At 49.7% G+C, this 21,371-nt stretch overlaps 1 protein-coding gene across 1 annotated transcript in view; it reads left to right on the forward strand.

The window, feature by feature from the left end:
- The window catches only part of MAPK1 (mitogen-activated protein kinase 1), a 186,111-nt gene that overhangs the window by 143,144 nt on the left and 21,596 nt on the right, over positions 1 to 21,371 (forward strand). Inside the window, exons 2-4 of the mRNA XM_007955451.2 lie at positions 4,432 to 4,614; positions 6,691 to 6,880; positions 18,931 to 19,047. Of these exons, the coding sequence (XP_007953642.2) occupies positions 4,432 to 4,614; positions 6,691 to 6,880; positions 18,931 to 19,047 (490 nt within the window). The remainder of the gene's footprint in view (positions 1 to 4,431; positions 4,615 to 6,690; positions 6,881 to 18,930; positions 19,048 to 21,371) is intronic.

Genomic DNA, 21,371 nt, shown 5'->3' on the forward strand with positions numbered 1-21,371 from the left:
CTAGTTGAGGTTTAGTCCACTTTTGTATCCTTCCCTTCAAGGCTCAGGGGTCCAAGATTATCTTCTGTGTCTGTGTCAATTGGTTTCCCTTTTCTTTGTTGAAGAGGGTCTGTGCAATCCTTCTGCCTAGTCCACCATCTTGACGGAGCTCTACCTCCACAGAAATTCTTGCCCCTCCCCCAGCCCCGTAACCACTAAGGAACTTTTGTCTCCGCATTTGCCTTTTGTTGGACACCTTTCCTCTTTCGTACCTGACTTGTTTCTCTGGGAGTGTTTTCAGGGTTCGTCATGTCCTAACATGTATCAGGACTTCGTTTCTTTCTGTGGCTCTGTAACGTTGCATGTGTGGAGGGTCCACATTGTGTTTACCCTCATCTGTTGATGGGCTGTGGTTTGTCTTCACTTTGTAACCGTTGTGAATAGCTTGGTGATGAACACTGGTGGACACGAACGTGTTTGGGTTTGAGGTCTCCTTTTCTGTACTGACATTTACTGAAATGTTTATTTTGTTTTCTTCTTTAACATGATGCTTATTTTTAATGTGTTTCTATTTTTTCAAACTGTCTGAATTCTCTTGATAAACGATATGTCAAAACAGTGGATTCTTCTACTGTGTTGTGAAGTGACATTTACTTCTTTATTTTTAGACTTTGTGCAGCTTTATGCTTACAAAATATGTTGATCTTTGGTTTTGGTTTTCATTCTTTTATCGGTTTTTATTTATTTTTTTTAAGATGATTTGCTTTACTGTAATGAGTTAAGAGGTTCTTCATGTTTGTTCTTAACCTTCCACAAATTATTTAATCTTTGAATTTTTGTTTCCAAAAAGAGCACGGTTAACAGTTAAAGGAAACATAAGTAAATATCCTGAAAGTAACTCATCCAAAGGCTGCACAGCCACAGGTTGGATTAAGCTCCCAACCTGGAAACGTGATTGTTTCTAAGAGGCACCTTTAAAGCAAAAACAAACAAAAAAGATGTTTGACCAGTAGGAGGCGCAGTGAAGGGTGAACAAAGACTAAACTCAGAGAAGAATAGAGCAGTTGTTCATGTCAGAGTGATACTAAAACAGAAGCAAGAGAGACCCAAAACTCTGTTAGAAAAGATATTCCAGTAAATTCTATCTACCAGGTATTGTTGTTGTTGTAATGTGCCATCAAGTCTAATCCGACTCATAGCGACCCCTCCTTGTGTTTTCAAGGCAGTATCATCGTGGAAGTAGATTGCCCAACCTTCCTTCCGAGGAGTGACTGGTGGATTTGAACCGCCAGCCTTCTGGCTGGCACTCAAGTGCCTTAGGCACTATGTATCAGAGCTCCCTACCAGGAATTAGGACAATGAAATCTATCAAACAAAGATGAGAATTCCGGGGAGGAACTAGTGGACAGAGAGCTGTTGGTGGCCAGTGGTGACTTCTCTGTGACATTTTATGTACACAGTATCAGCAGAATGAGTAGGTCAAGCGGAGCCCAGTCTATGTGTCCGTTGAGTGGCGTATCTTTATCTGAATAGTGAGTGGACAGGGTGTGGTCTCAGACGCCTGACAGTTAAGACTGTTGCCGCAGCCTGTGTCGGGCAGTCGGGGTCAGACTGGGCATCACGTCCCCTCACCTTATGCTCTTACTCTGAGAAGCACCTTTATGGCTGATTCTGGCCACCATTCTGTAGTACAACTAGCAATTTATGGTGTTAAGTTCACACCAGGGCTTTGCAACTGATTTTAATCTCTGTTCTCTCTGGATGAACTCATGGTTTTTCTGTGATTTGAATTATCCTCAAAAGAATTTTACTTCTAAAAATATTTATTTGTGATTTGGAAATCAGTGATTTGGGCCTTCATGCAGCAGACCAGAGCAAATAAAATGTGAACAGTGATCCCTTTATTTAAAGAAAAGCATTTCATCTCTGAGTGTCTTGAGGCAGCTGTGTTAACAGTGGTGTCAGGGGGACCGGGGGTGAGGGTGGACAATGGTGTCGAGGGCACCAGGGGTGAGGGTGGACGGTGGTGTTGGGGGGACCGGGGGTGAGGGTGGATGGTGGTGTGGGGGGACCGGGGGTGAGGGTGGACAATGGTGTCGAGGGCACCAGGGGTGAGGGTGGACGGTGGTGTTGGGGGACCGGGGGTGAGGGTGGACAGTGGTGTTGGGGGGACCGGGGGTGAGGGTGGATAGTGGTGTGGGGGGACCAGGGATTGGGATGGATGGTGGTGTGGGGGGACCGGCATTCAGGATGGTCAGTGGTATAGGGAGATCAGAGTGGACAGTGGTGTGGGGGGACCAGGGATCAGGATGGATGGTGGTGTGCGGACATCAGGATGGACGGTGCTGTGGGGGGATCAAGGATCAGGATAGACAGTGGTGTCAGGGAATAGGGATAAGGGTAGGTGGACCGGGTGTGAGGGTGAGACATTTCTTACCAGGCACAGTCTTAGTTTATCAGACAAATGGATCAGTAGTTACAGTAACACAGAGCCTGGTCGACAGTGTTACATAAGCACTGATGTCAGGATACAGTTACTTCACTGTTGCAGGGCCTGCCCTCCTGGTCTTAACTACCTGTCACTTCACTACTGTGCTCAGTGCACTAGTTGTCATGTTTATTATTATGAAAAACTCTTATAGAAAAGATACTGATCATAAAAATAGTAGCAATAGATTGGAATCCATCATAAACCAAAAATGTAATTTTTGTTACTGTTTTCTTTGGAATTCTGTTAAGTCGGACCCAAAGGACAGTGTGAGAAGAACTGGGGCCCTGTGCTGTGGTTAAGGTGGCGTAGTGGGGAATTTGCTTGGCTGCTAACCAGAAGGTCCGCGGTTCAAACTTACCAGCTTCTTCACGGAAGGAAGATGGGAGGATCTATTCCACAAAGATTCACTGCCTCAGAAATCCAGTGGGGGTCAATATGAGTCAGAACTGACTCAACGGCTGTGGGTTTGGTTTGGTTTTGGTTTTGATTTATGCTGTGGTTGGAGTCCCTGGATGACACACATGGTTAAGTGCTCAACTACTAGCTGAAAGGTGGTACCTTGGAAGTGAGGCCTGCTGGTCTGCTTCTGACATGTCACAGCTGTGAAAATCTGGTGGAATGTGGTCAGAATTGAGTCAATGGCATTGACCAACAGCAACACGTTGTGGTCATGAACATGTTTTTTGATGGCTGTGTCACAGGCTTTGTCAGGTCCTGGTTTTTCTCAGCTCCCTTTATTCGAGTTGGGTCCTGGCTCCTGGTGATACCATGCACAACAGAATCACACTGTTGTCATCCACAAGGTTTCCATCGGCTGAGTTTTCCAGATCTTCCTTCCTAATCTGCCATAGTCTGACTACCCAGGTCTTTTAGATAAAATTCTTGAAGAGCAGAAACAGTCATGTCAGTTGCAAGTTAGAGAAACAGAGCTGATAGGAGCAGTCACTGTGTCCTCTGGGATTTGTGTCTGTCAGAGGTGAAGGGGTAGGTCAGGGTCACGTCAGTGTTTCTGTTGAGTCAGAGGGCTCTGATGCCACGGTGGTTATTGTTAACCTAGGAGCAGACCAACCCACTGCCTTGAGAGGGTTCCAACCACAGCGCCCCTAGAGGACAGAGTGCAACTGCCCCCCCAGCGTCTCCAAGGCAAGTCAGTCTTCACAGAAACAAAGTCCAAACCACTCCCACTGCCGTGGAGTGGATTCCATTCACAGTGCCCCTAGAGGACAGAGTGGAGCTGTCCCACAGGGTTTCTGAGGCTGTCAGTCTTCACAGAAGCAATCTGCCTTATCTTCCTGCTACAGAATGTTGAGTGGCTTCAAACTACCACCTTTTGGTTAGCAGCCAAATGCCTTAGGCACTGCACCAGCAGAGCTATTAGTTGCCTTTAAATTGGTTGCAACTTTTAGACCCCATGTGTGCAGGGTAGAACTGCTCCATGGGGTTGTCAGGGCTGTAAGTGACCTTTCAGAGGCTGGTCACCAGTGCTTTCCTCCACGGTGCCTCTGGGTAGAGTAGAACCTCCAGCCTTTTGGTTCATACACAAACACTTCACTGTGCTGCCCAGAGACTCCTGATAAAGCTGGAGGAAGTTGTTCTGGGGCCTGATGTGACTCCTCTCACCAGAAGGCAATTGTTTCGAGCAGGGCAAAAAGTGCGGGTGTGGGTGTGTGTCTGCGTGTGTGTGTGTGGGTGTGTAGGAGGAAGAGAAGAACCTGTCCCTAGGTAAAGACAGTGGGCATCTACCCAGTCTCCAGGCACTGTCTGAGTTGGAGGACGTGCAGTGTGGCGGCTGCCCCTGCCCTCGCTTGAGTCCCATCTGTGAGAAGTGCCCCTACAGCCTCCCCGAGGATGACAACAGTAGTGCATGGTGTTCGGCGTGCACCACCTGCATCTCCTGCCAAGATGCCGGCAGGGCTGTTTCCAATGCCCTCTCTCTCTTTCTCTCCCCCCACCTTCTCCAGCTCTGCTTACGACAATGTCAACAAAGTCCGAGTAGCCATCAAGAAGATCAGCCCCTTTGAGCACCAGACCTACTGCCAGCGGACGCTGAGGGAGATCAAGATCCTGCTGCGCTTCCGGCACGAGAACATCATCGGCATCAATGACATCATCCGTGCGCCCAGCATCGAGCAGATGAAGGACGTGTATCCTCCCAGGCACCTGGTGCCCGTGCGCTCACCTCGTGGGCTAAAGCTGCTGAGCCGACAGGGTCCAGCATGTTTGAGGGAAAGTGGTCATCTGCTTGGCTGTGACACACGCATGGTCTACAGCCGTTCTTCTCATCTGTTACTAGTTGCCTGTGACTATGTCTGTTACCTTGGAGGCAAATCCATCACGCCATCTATCGTTCTCAGTACCATTCCTCTAATAGTTAGGGAAAATCCTGCCTATTACCATTTCCGGTCATGGCTTGGTTTTTCCATCCAAGGTTTGGTTTACTGCGATCGCAAAAAGCAGGGCCCTGCAAACCCACCCGGTCAGATCCTGAGTTTCCTGATTGTAGACGGGTGCTTCACCTCTTCAGATCTGCTTGCCCGTCGCTGCACTTAACAGAACTGGACCTTACTATCTCTCAGGCCCACCAAGTCCTGAGATTGCGGGATTGACTGGCTAGCATCTAGAAGTCTGGCCAGAGCAGGTCCTGGAGCAGCTGCCTGGGGAAGGCCACGTTTGAAAGGGAGGGGCGTCGTGTTCATGGAAGAGCAGCTACTGTAGGAGCGGAGGGAGTGGGGGTCCGCTCGGGGACCAGTTGGCATTCTGCCCTCCAGGGAGAGGCAGCCCACGGTCACCAGGCGGTCCGTCTGTTTTTAGACAGCTCTGTCCCTGACTTGTCCTATTTTAAGTGACGTGCCTTCTGCTGCTACCACCTGTTGGCCCTGCTTTGCCTTTTGCCGTGAAAATCAAGTGTTTAGCAGGGGACACTTCCTCAGGTTGTGTTTCCTTTGAATCTCATATACTCCCACCTTGCATGAGTTCTAGCATTATGCTTAGAAGTGTCATTAATCTATTGGTTAGTAAGTTACTAATCTACAGAATGATGTCTACACAGACGTGAACGGAAGGAAAAACACTGCCAGTGACCTAGTATCCCGGTGAAGTTCACCGCTAGAGGTCTTTATCGTGGGTTTCTGTACGAGGGCAGGGGGCCGTAGCCCACCTTCCACATGCTCAGATGCACAGATAGGAAAGCAAGAGCAGCAAGTGCAGAACTGGCAGTAGACGTTCTATTGCCTTGTGGTCTTAACATCACAGAAGACGTAAGCAGGTAGACTCAGGCTTGGATTTGGCAGTAATGTTTCCTAGACCAGTACTGCCAGAAGTCTGATGGTTGCTTCTTGAGAGGATAGGACAAGGGAGGGGGAGGAAGGGCAGAAAGGGACAGTGCTGGTGTAGGTTGGTGCTGGACCAAGGAGTTGTCTGATGTCAATGAGTTAATTCCAACCCTTGGGAACCCCACGCGTCGCAGAGCAGAACTGCTGCATAGGATTTTCTCGGCTGTAACAGTGGACACAGATCTACAGGCCTTTTACTCTGTGGGACCACTGGGTGGGTTCAAACCATGTATGCCACCTAGGGACCTGGGCCAGGAGAGGAGGGAGTGTGTGATGCTTGCTGACCACCATCCTTCCCAGCCCTTCTCAGCAGCCTTGGTGGGAGCTTGTCGATGATGGACCACTTGGAGCCTGAGAAGGTGGGATTGGTCAGTCTTGGCCATCACAACCTATTTCAGACCTCAGTCTCATTCAGTCACATCAGGGGGTTCTAGCAGGATCTGAGAAAGAGTTGACTCCTTCTTATGCCTTCTGGGAAGGGTTACTCAGTTTCCGGTTTTTTGCTGCCTTTTCAGGCCTCAAGATGTACTTGTGGACTGGTTGGGAGGAGGGTCAGGGGAGGGTGTGTGTTGTCATCAGTGAGGGTCAGGGGAGGGTATGTGGTGTTGTCACTGAGGGTCAGGAGAAGGTATGTATTGTCATCAGTGAGGGTAGGGGAGGGTAGATGTGGTTATCAGTGAGGGTTGGTAGGGTGTGTGTTGTCAAGGTCCGGGGAGGGTGTGTGTTGTCATCAGTAAAGGTCAGCAGAGGGTGTGTGTGTTGTCAGAGTCAGGGGAGGGTGTGTGGTATTGTCATCAGTGAGGGTCGGGGGAGGAGGGTGTGTGTTGCTGTCAGTGCCTCCCTGCATGTGCCCTGCTATTGGCTGTGGCCCTTAACGTGTCCCTGCAGGTACATCGTGCAGGACCTCATGGAGACGGACCTCTACAAGCTGCTGAAGACACAGCACCTGAGCAACGACCACATCTGCTACTTCCTCTACCAGATCCTGCGGGGGCTGAAGTACATCCACTCAGCCAACGTACTGCACCGTGACCTCAAGCCTTCTAACCTGCTGCTCAACACCACCTGCGATCTCAAGGTCAGCGGCCCCTCCTCGGGTGACGCCCTGTGGCGCTCATTCCCCAAACCGCACGTCCGTCTCCCCGCAGCTCTGCTGCTTACCCTTACTTAAAGTTAAACCAGAAAAACACAGGAATGTTCTTATGGCAAAAAACGTATGTAAAAACGCTGGTCGTCTTCTTCCCTTCTCCCCGTTATTCCCTCCTCTCCAGAAGGAACCGTCATAGCAGGTGGATGCGTATTCTTCCAAGCTTTTCTCTGTGCAGTGACGTGTGTACTGCTGCTTATGTACATAGGGTTGTGTGCATGATACGGAAGGTTAGAAGTCACTTGTGTCACGGGTGACCAGTAACACCTCAGCAAACAGAAGGAAATGTAGCCTGACTGACACTCGGGCATAATGATCCCTGATCCTTCACTGACCTTGGTCTCTGAAAACACCAGCATTCTTGGATTTCTGTTTCTATAGGTGCCAGAGTTACTCAAGGTGGGAGGTGGGGGGGTGGCTTAGATGAAGTAGAGGTGTGGGTCCAGTCTAGTAAAATGTACACGAATTCAAGAAGACCTGAATACATGGGAAGGCAGCCTGTGTGCAGGGACCTGGGACGGGTCTGCAGATCAGTGTACTTCTTACCAAAGCACCAGCTGGCTTTTGTTTGTTTGTGTTTGTTTTTGCAGAAATTGACAGTCTGATCCTAGAATTCATATTGAAATTCAGGGGACCCAGAGTAGCCCACAAAATCTTGAAAATAAAAAGTTGGAGAACTCACATGCATGATTTTAGACCTTACTAGAAAGCTATAGTAATCAAGACAACATGATATCTAGATGTAACAACTGGTGTCTCATCTAGAGCAAGCAAGACTGAAGAAAACCAAAGACGTGTGGAAATAGTGAGTCCAAGGAACTGGCAGACTATGCGATCCTCAGCCTACATGACCGTGAGACCAGAGGAACTAGATGGTGCCCAGCTACCACTGTCAACCACTCGGAGAGGGATCAGTGCAGGAGATCCTAGATAGAGTCGGGGAACAATGTGGAACAAAACTCAAAATCATAAAAAAGACCAGACTCACTGGTCTGATAGAGCCTGATGAGACCCCTGAGTTATCTTTCAGGCCTGGAATTGAACTCCCATGGCTTCCAGCCAAACAATAGACAGGCATATAGAGTGAACATTTACACCACGTAGGTACAATCTTTACAACAATCAGTCATGGGAGGTCAGAAGGGCAGTGTTTGCACAGGCAGATAGCTCAGGGGGCAAGAATGCATAGGAAAAAAGGACACAGGGAAAAGGTGACCACAGAGAGGAAGTGGAACGAGAGCTGTTATGTGGTGGGGATTACAATCAATATCATAAAACAAAACATGTACGAATGGTTGCTTAGAAAACCAGTGTGCTTTGTAAACTTTCACCCAAATCACAATTTAAAAAAAACAGCATGGTAATCGCGTAAGGCCAGACATAGAGAACAGTGGGATAGAGTAGGAAGCCCAGAGGGAAATGTCGGCCTGTACTGCCCATTGACTGGAGGCCACTGGGGAGGAGACTCTTTTCCAAATGAGTTCTGGGACAATTGGATAGCCACATGCGAAAGAATGAGGTTGACCTTCTCCTTCACACCCTACACAGAAATGCCCTCACATGGCCCATGGCCCTAAAGGAAGAGCTAATAAGACAGTACTGCTCTCAGAAAGGGAGCTCTGGTAGCGTAGTGTCTAAGGCACTTGACTGCTAACCAGAAGGCTGACAGTTCAAACCCACCAGCCACTCCTCGGAAGGAAGATGAGGCAATCTACTTCTGTAGTGATCCTGCCTCGGAAACCCAAGGAGGGGTCACTATGAGTCGGGTCCGACTCGACGGCATATAACGACGACAACAATGCTCTCAGAAACGGGGGTGAGCCCATGTGATCGTGGGGTTCAGGCAGCATCTTCCTAGATTGGACACCAGAAACCACAAGCAGCACAGACCAGACAGCGGGTTCCACGAAGATTCTGCACATGTGCCACCAACAAGACCAGCAAAGGTGAAAAGACAGCCCGTTTTAGGTTACAAAATGGGGGAAATCCTTGTATGTCCTGTCTGACAAGGGACTCAGATCTAAAACAGAGAATGCTTACAAATCACTGCAGAGAGAAGTAGCCCAGCTTACTACTGGGCGGAGGGCCCACAAATGACCGACAGGCACGGTCCTTGATGGCAGTAGTCACCAGGAAACTGCAGGTCAGAGCACGGAGAGAACCCATGTCACACCCCGTGGGGTGCTGCCGTGCGGGAGGCCTGACAGCATTCTGAGAGCATTGTTGTCGTCGTCACATGCCGTCGAGTCGGACCCGACTCATAGCGACCCCTCCTTGGGTTTCCGAGGCAGGATCACTACAGGAGTAGATCGCCTCATCTTCCTGACAGAAGGTGTTGGTGAGGGGGTGGAGAAGCTGGGGCTCCCACGCTGCGGCTGGGAAGGTAGAATGACAGCTGCTCTGGAAAGCAGTGGGGCGGCTCCTTAAAATGCCAACCACAGAGTCACCATATAACCAGCTGCTCAACCTCCCTACTCAAGAGAATGGAAAATGTGCATCCCACAGAGACTTGTACAGGAATTTTTTTCTTTTTTTTTTTGGCGTTTTTGGGAAAAGTGTACATAGTGAGTTAGATTCTCGTATTACAGTTGCTGCACAAATTGTTCAGTGGCATGAGTTACGTTTGAACACAGTGGTGAGTGCTCTCTTTAACTGGGGATGGGACTCTAGTTACCACATTCCCTCATCTTCTCATCTTTGCTTTTAAGAAATTGTTGACCTTCTGGTCTCATACTGACGGTTTCTAAGAAGGAACCAATACTTTATGTAATGGCCTTTATTTTATGTTCCACTCTGCTGTTTCACTAAAGGGTGGTCTCAGGATAGGCTTGAGTCTATGTTGAAACATCATCTTAGGCTGGTAGTCTTGGGGGACCTCTGTTCTCCACTGGTCCAGTTTGGCCTTTTTTTAAAAAACAAATAATATATATATATGTATGTATATGGAAGCTCTGGAAGCGTAGTGCCTAAGGCACTTGACTGCTAACCAGAAGGCTGGCGGTTCAAACCCACCAGCCACTCCTCGGAAGGAAGATGGGGCAGTCTACTTCCATAGTGATAACTGCCTCGGAAACCTAAGGAGGGGTCGCTGTGAGTCGGGTCCGACTTGACGGCACATAACAACAACAACAACATATATATGTGTATATATGAATTTGAGTTCTCCATATGCTCTGCCGTTCTACCCAGGACCAGCGATTGTGGCCCCATCAAAACAGTCGGTGTGGTAGTCAGGCACTGTACAGTTCTTCCGGTCTCAGGATACATGAAGTTGTGTTTCTTATAGGCTTGTCCCTCTTCACTTTTGGTTACCTTCATACTGTCTTGCTCCTGGCGATTCGAAACCTAGAGTTTTATCTTAGATGGCCGCTTATCATACTTTGAAGATTTCAGATGCCACACACGGCACTGGGATGCAGATCATGACTTTGGTGAACTGTGCTTGACCAGTGACTGAGTTGCCCATGAGACTACGATCCTGAGCCTTTAAACCGAGAAAACTGGTCATTGGAAGAATGATGGATATGTCAGTGGAGAGTCCATATTTGTGTTTTCAGCAAATTCAGGGGCCTGCACCCATATGTTTGTGCTTGCATGTACCCTAGTTCCTTCCCTGTTCTTGGCCATGTGTTACATCTGTGCCTACCATACCCCAGTGTGCCCGGACCCATCCGTGCATGTTCAGACACTTGTTCATACTTTAGTTGTGCACAATACGTCCACCATCAGTGCCACTTTTCCCATCCCCAGAATCATTAGTCTCTACTGTACACAGCATTGTGTGTGACTTTCTGTAACAGCAGTTCATCCATCGACTAGGGGCTAAAGTAAAATGTCCACACAGTGGAATAACTGTATACAGCTTATAAATACGGTAAGAAGGATGGTCCATTGGTACCCTCGTTCATGGATGACTCCTCCAAACATGAAGGAGTCCAGCCGCAAAGGACCACAGGTCGGATTCCACTTAATGAAACGTCCAGGACAGACGGAAGGTGGGTTAGTGGTTGCCCAGTGCTGGCAGGATGGAAGGAGGTGGGAAGGAGTATGGGGTTTCTTTTTGGGATGATGAAAGTAGTCTACAGTCGGGTGGTGTTGACAGTTATACTTATCCGTGGACATAAAACAAAAGGCCTTTGGATTGTACCATTCCAGTGGGGTGAACGGACTGATATGTGAATTACATCTCCGCAGAGCTGTTTCACAACATGGGGATGGAAAGCTGTAACCAGCCGTCTCTTGGGTTTCAGCTGAGCGGACTTCACTGTGAGAATCCCTGTGAGGTGCACCAGGCAAACGATATGGACATCTGCCCCTGAAATCTGAACACTGATGTCTCAGAGCTCCGTTTGTAAGGAAGCATGCTGAAATGAGCAGTGTGCATGTGCAGAGGGAGACAGGGCCGTCATGGCTGGGCTGTGAGTGGTGCTGGGAAGAGAGAGGTGGCTGTGCCGGCCCTCCAAGAACAGGCAGGTGCTCCATTGGACACAGCTTGCTATAGGCAGAGGGAACAGCAGAAGTCCAGGTAAGAAGGAAGAGATGGCATGAAACAGGAGCCCTCTGGGTGTGGCTGTGCGCTGAGTGAGCTATCGGGAGCAACTGGCTGGAAGCAGACCCTGGAGGGCCTTTTGGAACTCTCTGAAAGAGCCCGATCCTGGGCAGGTTCTCTGAGCAGGTAGCAGCTTCCTGCATCGGTGCTGTGGGTCTGACAGTGTGGTGACGTCCATGAGGTGTGCTAGAGGATGCCTGTCTTCGGCAGATACTGGGGGGAGCTCTGTCACCCCACGGGACCTTCTCTTCCTTGTGCTTTCCACGTGGGGTACAGCCTCACAGGACCGGGGTCTTGTTCCTTTCCCAAGGATCCATACAGCTGTAGGCAGGGTGGCTACACAGGCTGGAATCTCCTGCGCGAAACAGAAAAAATGACAGTGGACATTTCCATATGTCCGCACGCTCCTCTTTTCCTCTTGGCTTCTTATCGTCTCAGCCCTTTCATGGCAGACTGCTCCTGTTTGTTTTCAGAGATGCTCGCAGCGAGTATTTTAAGTTTATAATGTTTCTGGGAAAGGTTGACTCGTGTCTCTGGGAAAATACTCATCCCTGAGAAGAAAACAGATGACTTTTCTTTTGGGCCATTTTATAAACCAAGATTTACATCCACACTGTGCTGCGTGTGTTGGTGGCCATCTGTACGATCCAGGCATTGTTTCTAAAACCCAGTTTAACACAGAGTTGGAAATGCAGTGGGATATTTCAAGTATTGAGAGACACGGTGGCTGTGCAGTCGGCCCCGACGCACGGCAGTCTCTTGTGCAAGAGCACAAAACATCGCCTGGTCCTGGTCATCCTCCCAATGCCAGCATGTTCCCATCATCTCTCGGGGGTCGTTCTCACCCTCACTCACCTTTCCTCCTCTGACAGCTGTGCCTCCCAGTGACGTGGCCCATGCCGGAGAGTCGGACCATGCTCTGTGGTGGCCGACCCCTGGGGTGTCCGTGGGCTGATTGTCAGGTGTTGCATTACCAGGATGTTCTTCCTCATGTGTCACTCTGTCCACCTGGGGTTACCCTGCGAGTATCTGAAATGCTAGTGGCTCAGCTCTGGCAATTCTGCTGACACGCACATAATTGCAGTACGGCACACGGATAGACAGTGCTTTGGGCGTTGGGAGCACCACAGTTCACCCACAGGAAGAAACGGGGGTGTGTGGCCGGAGTCATCTCATGGCACAGAATCAGCAGACAGTCTCATCCCAAAGACATGGACAGTGTGTGCTGATGGCATGTCTTAGAGGTAGGGCATGTGAGTGAGGGTCCGGAGAGCGCCATTGGGAAGAAGAGTCTGTTCCACCGAGTTCTGGTCCCTGTGTTGTGGTGACAGCGATGCCTTCCCCATGTGCCCTGTGCCTAGAAGGTTTATGGCCTGCAGCCTTGCTGAGCTTGTGGTGTTAGCTCCCTGCGATATTTCAGTCAGGCAGTGGGGTCATTTCTTACCTCTTTCCCACTGGTTTCTGTGTTGCTTTGGTGGTGTGAGTAATGCATTTGGCTGCTGACCAGAAGGTCAACAGTTCAAACCCACCAGTTACTCTGTAGGACAAAGGTAAGGCAGTCTACTTCAGTAAAGATATGTGGCCATAGAAACCCAATGGGGATCTCTTTGAGTTTGAGTTAACTCAGTAGTGAGCTTGGTTTTCTCCTTTCTGGATTGCTAGAGTTGTCTTCTGCTCTTGAAGGCCTTCGACCCTTGACTCTGGTGCCCAAGGCTGACAGAAGCTAAATTCAGGCTCCTTGTGGCCGCCTCTCTTTGGACTTTCCTTTATTTCCCAGGGCCACAGGAACATGCAGGGGTTAGAGACCCAGTGCAGGGGTTCTGCCTGCATATTTTCAGTGGAACTTAATCCTACTGATGAAGATTAAAGACTGCAGTCTGCAGTATAGCTTCCACCTCACCAAAAAGAAGACGAAAATCCTCCCAACTGGACCGTAAGCGGCATCACGATAGATGGAGAAAAGCTGAAAGTTGTCAAACGTTTCATATAACGTGGTTCCACCATCAACACCAATGGAAACAGCAGTCAAGAAATCAAACAATGTATTGCACTGGGAAACTCTGCTGCAAAAGACCTCTTTAAAGTCTTGAAGAGTAATGTTTTGGAAGACTAAGGTACACCTAACCCAAGCCATGGTGTTTTCAGTCACCCCATACGCATGTAAGAGCTGGACAAGGAATAAGGAAGACTGAAGAAGTGTTGATGCTTTTGAGTTGTGGTGTTGGTGAAGAATGCTGAAAGTACCATGGACTGCCAAAAGAACAAACAAATCTATTCCAGAAGAAGTGCAACCAAAATGCTCCTTGGAAGCAAGAATGGCCATACTTCATCTCACCTGCTTTGGTCATGTGTCAGAACGGCCCAGTCCCTGGAGGATATCATGCTTGGTAAAGTAGGTCAGTGAAAAGGGGGAAGGCCCTTAATGAGATGGATTGACACAGTGGGTACAACAGTGGGCTCAGGTAAAGCAAGGATTGTGAGGCTGGCGCAGGACTAGGCAGTGTTTCATTCTGCTGTACACGGGGTCTCTGTGAGTCGTAACTGACTCCACGGCACCTGACAGCAACGACAATAGCAGGGTCCCTAGGTGGAGTGGATGGTTTGCCTTCAGCTCCTAACCAGAGGCTGTCGGTTCAAGCCCAGCCAGCAGTGTTGCCGTCTGCTTCCATAAGGGTGACGGCCAAGAGAACCCACAGAGCTGCTCTCTGGAGTACGTGGTGTTGCTGTGAATGAGAACCCAGCCGACGGCAGTGGGTTTGAGTTTGAGTTTTGTCGGGAGGACTGGTCTATACCAGGCTGTGCCCTTGCTGTTAGCTGGACTTCCTCCGCAGAGATTCCAGTGGGAATTGCAGTGCACAGGGTCCTGGCTGTGCCTGCCAATTGGGATCCCAGAAGATAACTAAATGAAACGTGTTTTTAGGGCTTCGTCTGTTTTATGAAAGCATGAGATTCCATGACCCATGCTGTGTCCAGGGAAAGATGCTCAAGTTCATGGCTTGTTCATGGCCCACTCTGTCCAGGGAAGGGTGCTCGAGATCATGGCCTCCCGTACCACATCCAGTTGCCGTGTGTAGTGACACATCAGCTGCTTTGTGTATTTTGTGGCCTTAGCAGCTTATTGGTTAACACTGAGTGTGCTTGGTTCATTCTTGCTGTGGTGTCAAAAGACCTGGACACTCTCCACCGGTGACCATGAGTGGAGCTGTGACACCCTCTGGAGCTGTTTTACTTATTTTAAACCAAAAACCAAAACTCACTGCCAGTGCGTGGATTCTGACTTGTAGCGACCTCCACTGGGTTGCCAAGGCTATGATTTTTTTTTTTTTTTTTTTTAATTTGGTGAAGACATACACAGAAGACATTCACCAACATACCACTTGCATGTTTACAGCTCAGGGACATTGACATTTTTCATATTGTGCTCCATTGTTGCTGTTCTTTTCCATGGTATTCCACACCAATGCCAAGGCTGTAAATCTTTACGGAAGTGGAACACTGTGTTAGACTGGGTTCTCTAGAGAAACAAAAACCAGCACGGCTTATAGAGAGAGAGGAAAAAAAAAAAAAAAATTGGGGAAAATGGCTCACAAACATGTAGAAGCCAGCAAGTCCAAAGTCCCCGGAGCAAATGTCAGCCTGGAGGCCTTTCCCCACAGGGGGCCAAGAAGCTCAAGGCTGGCAGGCAGTACACCACCTGTTGACTCCAACAAACGACGAATCCGAGATCTCCAGACCGAACGGTGGACTTCTCACTCAACGAACAGTTGCAGACAGCACAAAAGAATCCCGATCCACAGAAGAAAGTCCCTCTTCCCAGGATGTCCCTGGATATCCTGGAAACAGGCCACACCCCTGGAGAAACTCCCCTTGGACAGATTGGCCACTCAGAACACAGTCATCCAATTCCATCATGGAAACAATCACACAGAACTGGGGTCCAGCCAAGTTGACACACAGCTCCAAGTATCACAAACACCTCATCTTCCTTCTGCAAAGCAGCTGGTGGGTTTGAACCACCAACCTTTTGGTTAACAGTCAAGTGCTTTAACCCCTACACCATCAGAGTTCCTGTTGCATATTTTGAGTACAGCCAGTTGCTGTGGACCTGCAGGTTCTGTGCCATGTACCGAGTGTGAGGGTTACAGATGCTCAGACCCAGGCCCTTCACACCACCTCACTAGTCTGAAAATTGGTCATTAAAGAGTTGACTGAGCCATTTCTCCCATCTGCAGTGCCCCTCTGTTCATCAGGGTGAACAGAGCCCCAGCTGATAAACGTTGCTCTGCTTTTCAAGGATGCCAACTAATAAACGCGGCAGGAGTAATGAGAGCCGGAAAACCACCACGGTGCACCCCCACTGGAATGGTGGATTTCTGCCTGTTCCCCTTGGGTCCCTGCTTAGACTCCCCATGCTGAGCTGCTGCCTCACATTGACTCCCTCTTCGCTGTGCCCCAGGAGATACCCCTTAGTGCCACTTGGATGCCACTGTCCCACCCCCAACCTTGCCAGACTGCGGCAGCTCTCCCCACCCCACGGGGACCCTTAGAGAGCTCCAAGCAGTAGCTTTTGGATGAATTGTTCCTTGTGGGAAGAGCCAGGGACAACCACCACACTGGGTTTTGTTCTAAAGAAGTGGCTGTCTCCCGGTGTCCCAAGGGCCGGCATGCAGCATCTTCCATGGGGAGGGTGCTGTTCTGATTTTTCATTTCTCTTTCTTCTGTAATAGTTGTCTCTTTGAAAATTGTGATTTTAGTACATTATTAATGTACGTTAAAAAAAAAAAACCTGGTAACTGTATTGCTTGATTTTTCTTTTCTTTTTTGGTTAATTTTACATTTTTTGCCCAGTCTACCCAGGACCTCCTATTATGATCCTCATGAGCCCTGTTGTCAGTGGGAGCTGGGCACCATCTAGTTCTTCTGGTCTCGGGGTCATGGAGGCTGGGGTTCATGTGGTCCATTAGTCCTTTAGACTAATTGTTTTCTTAGGTCTTTGATTTTCTTCACTCTTCTTTGCTCCAGATGCAGAAAGACCAGCAGTTGCACCTTAGATGGCCACTTGCAAGCTTTGCAGTCCCCAGTCACTACTCACTAGAGTAGGATGGAGAACCTTGTCTCTGTGGACCACGTTGTACCAGTTGACCTTGGTGTTGCCCAGGGTTATGGTCCTGAGCCCCAGGGCCCCGTGCCTTATTCCCTCGAGGTGTTGCTTCTAACCAAGAGGTTTCCCTACCCTTGTCCCCTGTACGCGCCACTGAATTCCTGGGTAGATTTGCAGCCCCCACGAGTGTGTGTGTGGCGGTGCTCTCTGCCACACGTGTACGCGTGGCTGTGCTCCACCCGCTGTCCCACGCCTGCTCAGCTTGCGCGTGTATCTGTGAGCCCACCCGTGAGTCACTCCTGTTACTGACACAGGATGGTGTGTGTCGCGGTGTCTGCCGCGGCTGCCTCTGGCTCTCGTGTGCTTCCCGGGGTCTTCCTCTGCCTGGTCACGTTGTGCTGACTCCCCCCTGCTGTGTGCTGCCTTTCCCTTCCTCCAGGTTTATGCACATCTACCGGCTGGTCAGCGACTCTCCCTCCATCCCCCTCCCATCCCTGGGAACCATCACAGAGTGTTCCTTTCTGTCCGTAAACCTCCTCTTGGTTTTTTGTAACAGTGGTCCCCTGCAGTGTTTGTCCTTTAGTTGACTGACGTACCTCACTCAGCATAACGTCTCCCAGGTCGTCCACGTTGTGAGACATGCAGCTTTGTTACTCTTTGGAGTGCTGCTTGGTGTTCTGGTTGGTCATTTGAAACACTGATTAGTGACTGAGACGTTGTGGGAAATGACTGCGGTGGCATCTCTGCCCCTTCTCCCTCCCAGTGGGACAGGCATATCTTTACCAGGTGTCACACAGTCCCACTATGTGAAGGACACTTGGGAACAAAAGGCCCATCACGCACCTGTTCTTGGTCCGTCCATTCTAACTGGGAGGCAGGCATTGCAGAGTTAACTGCCGTGGCATGTGGCATGGGCTTGGATGAGCGTCTTCCAAAGCACTGTGGGAGTTCAGGCAGCAGCTGGTTCTTGGGAGTGTGGTGGGTCTCAAGGATGCGCCTTCCAGCCGGACGTCAGGGCGCAGCACTCACACAGAGGCTCTGCACCGGGGTGAGTATAGTGGCTGGAGTTGGCCGCCCGAGTAATGAAGAAGGACACAGGATTTTCTTCTCACTCATCCCTGGGAAAGTGGCTGGCGGCAGGTGAGGTGGGGCAGCGGAAGCAGCACTGGCTCCTGTGGACGGCCCCTGGCAGGGCACCCGAGAGGTGGCAGTTAGGCCACGTGGATACGTGGAGCTCTTCTTGAACGCTTGGTGATACCAGCGGCAGTGCCCTCGATACCAGAGGTCCCGCACAGTGATGCTAGCGGTGGTGCCCATGGTAGCGGTGGTCCCGCACAATGACACTCGGTGACACCAGCAGTAGTGCCCACTACCAGAGGTCCCACGTGGTAGCGCCAGTGGCCAAGAGTAGGGGAGGACGTTGGTGGTGTGGGTGGAATCGTGCAGATGACCGAGTTTATGTACCTACACAGTGTTCACCATCCAGGAGGGTCCAAATGCCTTGTAGACTTGTCTTGTCTTCATCCCCGTTTTTGTGGCCTGAGTTCAGGTCTCTCTCATGTCTTAGCCAAGTTAACATACTAACCTTCCAAGCTGTTGTCTCTGGGCTCTAGGCTCCCTTCTACCCTGTGCCTTTAACTTGTTTTTCTCTTTCTTACGTTAGTTCCTCAGGGGCCACAGAATTCAAATGTTCTACCATTTTATGGGACTGAATCTTGGATAGCTGTATCCTCTCTCCCTGGGGGTCTGTTGGGGCCCTTGGCACAGAGTGGCAAGGCTGGATGGCCTCGTGACTGGAAGGCCGGCTGGTCTTTTCATGTCAAGAGAAAATCAGAAGCTGGAGGTTGTTTTGAAGTGCTGCTTCCATATAGGGGGGGAAAGAAAGTAAACCAATTTACACAATTTACCAAGGCTTTGCCTCCATGGAAGGGAAGACTCTTTGGGAATGCCGACAGCCGTGGAGCAGGCAGAGAGAGGGCAGGAAGTGAAGTCTGAGAACTACATGGACAGTGCGCACTGTGGACCTGATGGGGAGCACCAGCAGGTGGCCATCCCGGGAGGGGGACCACCCTGTCGGAACAGTGTAGGCAGGTACCCTTGGGTTACTGTGAGCTGAGCACCTTATGGAAGGTGGCGTGCCCCTCAAGGTGTGCTGAGCGACTCCTCCAGTGTGTGGTCATCACGGCTGCCCAGCAGGTTGTGGCGAGGGTGGACTCACGGTGATTGTATTGCCAAGCTCCCAGCAGAGTGTCTGGCTGCTGTCCGCGTGCTGTCATTGGTCTGTTGGAGAGGCTTTAGGTTCTAAGCATGTGTTCCGTGTCCCCCCCTCAGATCTGTGACTTCGGCTTGGCCCGCGTTGCAGATCCGGACCACGACCACACGGGCTTCCTGACGGAGTACGTAGCCACGCGTTGGTACCGGGCTCCAGAGATCATGTTGAATTCCAAGGTAAGAGAACAAGGAGTGTGACAAGTTTGTCTGTGCGCTGCGGGGAGCCTCACCCCGGCCTCTCTTCCCACTTGGGTCTCGGCTTGGCCCATGCGGCAGACCCTGGTCTACGTGTACTGTGTGGAATCCTGTCTCTTCCCAGTGAACTAGCTGGCAGAGCCTGGGCAACAGCCTCCCCCTGCTGACAGCATGCTCCCATTCATAGAGTTGGAGGGTGTATCCCTCTTAGTGCCAGCTTCTCCTGAGGTCCCTCCTGTAGCATCTGTCATACTTGGGGTTGCCACCCTGCCCACGGGTTTGTGTTAGACATTAGCTGGTGGTGAGGGTTTTGGTGACCATGGACCTGTCTGCTGCAGAAAGGTGGACTGTACCTGATCCTGAAAGATGTCACTTCAGCAAGGTGACAGAATTAATTTGTCTTCTTAGAGCCGAATAGATGCGTGGGAAGGTAAAAGGCACACCCACTGCCCTGGAGTGAATTCTGACCCACAGCGCCCCTAGAGGACAGAGTGGAACTGCCCCACAGGGTCTCCAAGGCTGTCAGTCTTCACAGAAGCAAAGCCCCACTCACAGCACCCCTAAAGGACAGAGTGGAACTGCCCCACAGGGTCTCCAAGGCTGTCAATCTTCACAGAAGCAAAGCCCAAACCACACCCACTGCCGTGGAGTCCATTCTGACCCACAGCACCCCTAGAGGACAGAGTGGAACTGCCCCAAGGCTGTCAATCTTCAGAGAAGCAGACTGACACATTTTTCTCCCATGGAGCTACTTTTCAGTTTGAACTGTCAACCTTTTGGTTAGCGGTTGAATGTCTCCTTTTTTTATCTGGATAGAATTTTCTTTTCTTTTTCTTTTTTTTTTTTCCAATGTGATTTTGGGTGAAAATTTACAGAGCAAATTCACTTTGCATATAGCAGTTCACATACAATTTGTCTTATAACACTGACCACAATTTACCACAATGCAACAGCTCCCCTTTCCACTTCCTCCCGATAGTTACTTCTTCCCTGTGTCCATCCCTCCATGCACTCTTGCCCCCTGAGCTGTCTCCTTGTGCATAAGCAGTCTTTCTTTCTCGCATGATTATTCTCTCCAAGGAGTGTGTCTACCTCAAGTAAATGTTCAGCTCATATGTCTGTCTTCTGTTTGGCTGGAATCCACAGGTGTGGGTTCAATTGCAGACCTGAAGGGCAGCTAGGGGTCATAGTTTCAGTGGTTCTACCAGGTTCTATCAGACCAGCAAACCTGGCCCCCCCGCCTCTTTTTTTTTTTTTTTCCTCCAAATGAATTTGAGTTTTATTCCACAATGTTCTCCTTCTCTATCCAGGATCTCCTGCATAGATCCCCTTCAAAGTGGTTGACAGTGGTAGCCGGGCACCATCTAGTTCTTTTGGTCTCATAGTCCTATAGGCTGAGGATGACATGGTATACCAGTCACTAGGACTAATTGCTTCCATGGATTTTTGGTTTTCTTCATTCTTCTTGGCTCTGGACAAGGAGAGACCCATCGTTGCAACTACATGGCAGCTTGCAAGCTTTTAAGATCCCAGTTGCTACTTGCCAAAGTAGGAGGTGGAACAGTGTTTTGTGTAATATGTTATGCCAGTTGAGCTTGATGTCCCCTGCGGCTGTGGTCCTGAGCCCACAGGTTCAACTACTTGGTCCCTCTGGGTAGCTGGCTGTGACCAAGAAGTGACCACAGTCTTGCCCCTTGTTAGCTCTGCTGTACACCTGGGAATTCAGATTGTACACATAAACTTAGAGGACTGTTGTCTGCCAACCCTGTACCTGGTCTTGGGTACACTCCCTGCTTCATAGGCATACGTACTAGTTCAGCCTGTCCACCCATCTGACCACCCATATACCCGTGTTTGCCTTCACTGACAGTGCAGTGCTATATGTGCAAAAGGGTTCATCTTTGTTGTCTGTACCTCCCATATCCCTCTATATGTCTTTCTCTTCCTCAGTGCCACCATATTGATCACTCACATTTGATACATTGCCCTTCTCTTCACCCAAACCAATACTTATCTCTACCTATCTAACAGTGTTTCTACCCTCCCCTCCCACCCCTGGTAAACAAAAAGAAAATTTCCTTCCATAGATAAACCTTTCCTTGACTTTTACAATAACAGACTAAAACAATATTTGTCCTTTTGTGGTTGACTTATTTCACTCAGCATAATGTCCTCCAAGTTCATACACGTTATGTGGCGTTTTGCCGATTCTACATTATTCTTTAGCGTTGCATAGTATTCCATTGTGTGTATGTACCATAGTTTGGTTATCCATTCCTCAGTTGATGGACACCTAGGTTGTTTCC

The sequence above is a fragment of the Orycteropus afer genome, unplaced genomic scaffold (assembly GCF_000298275.1).
Source record: "Orycteropus afer afer isolate SDZICR_OR568_19922 unplaced genomic scaffold, OryAfe1.0 scaffold00502, whole genome shotgun sequence".
Taxonomy (NCBI): Eukaryota; Metazoa; Chordata; class Mammalia; order Tubulidentata; family Orycteropodidae; genus Orycteropus; species Orycteropus afer.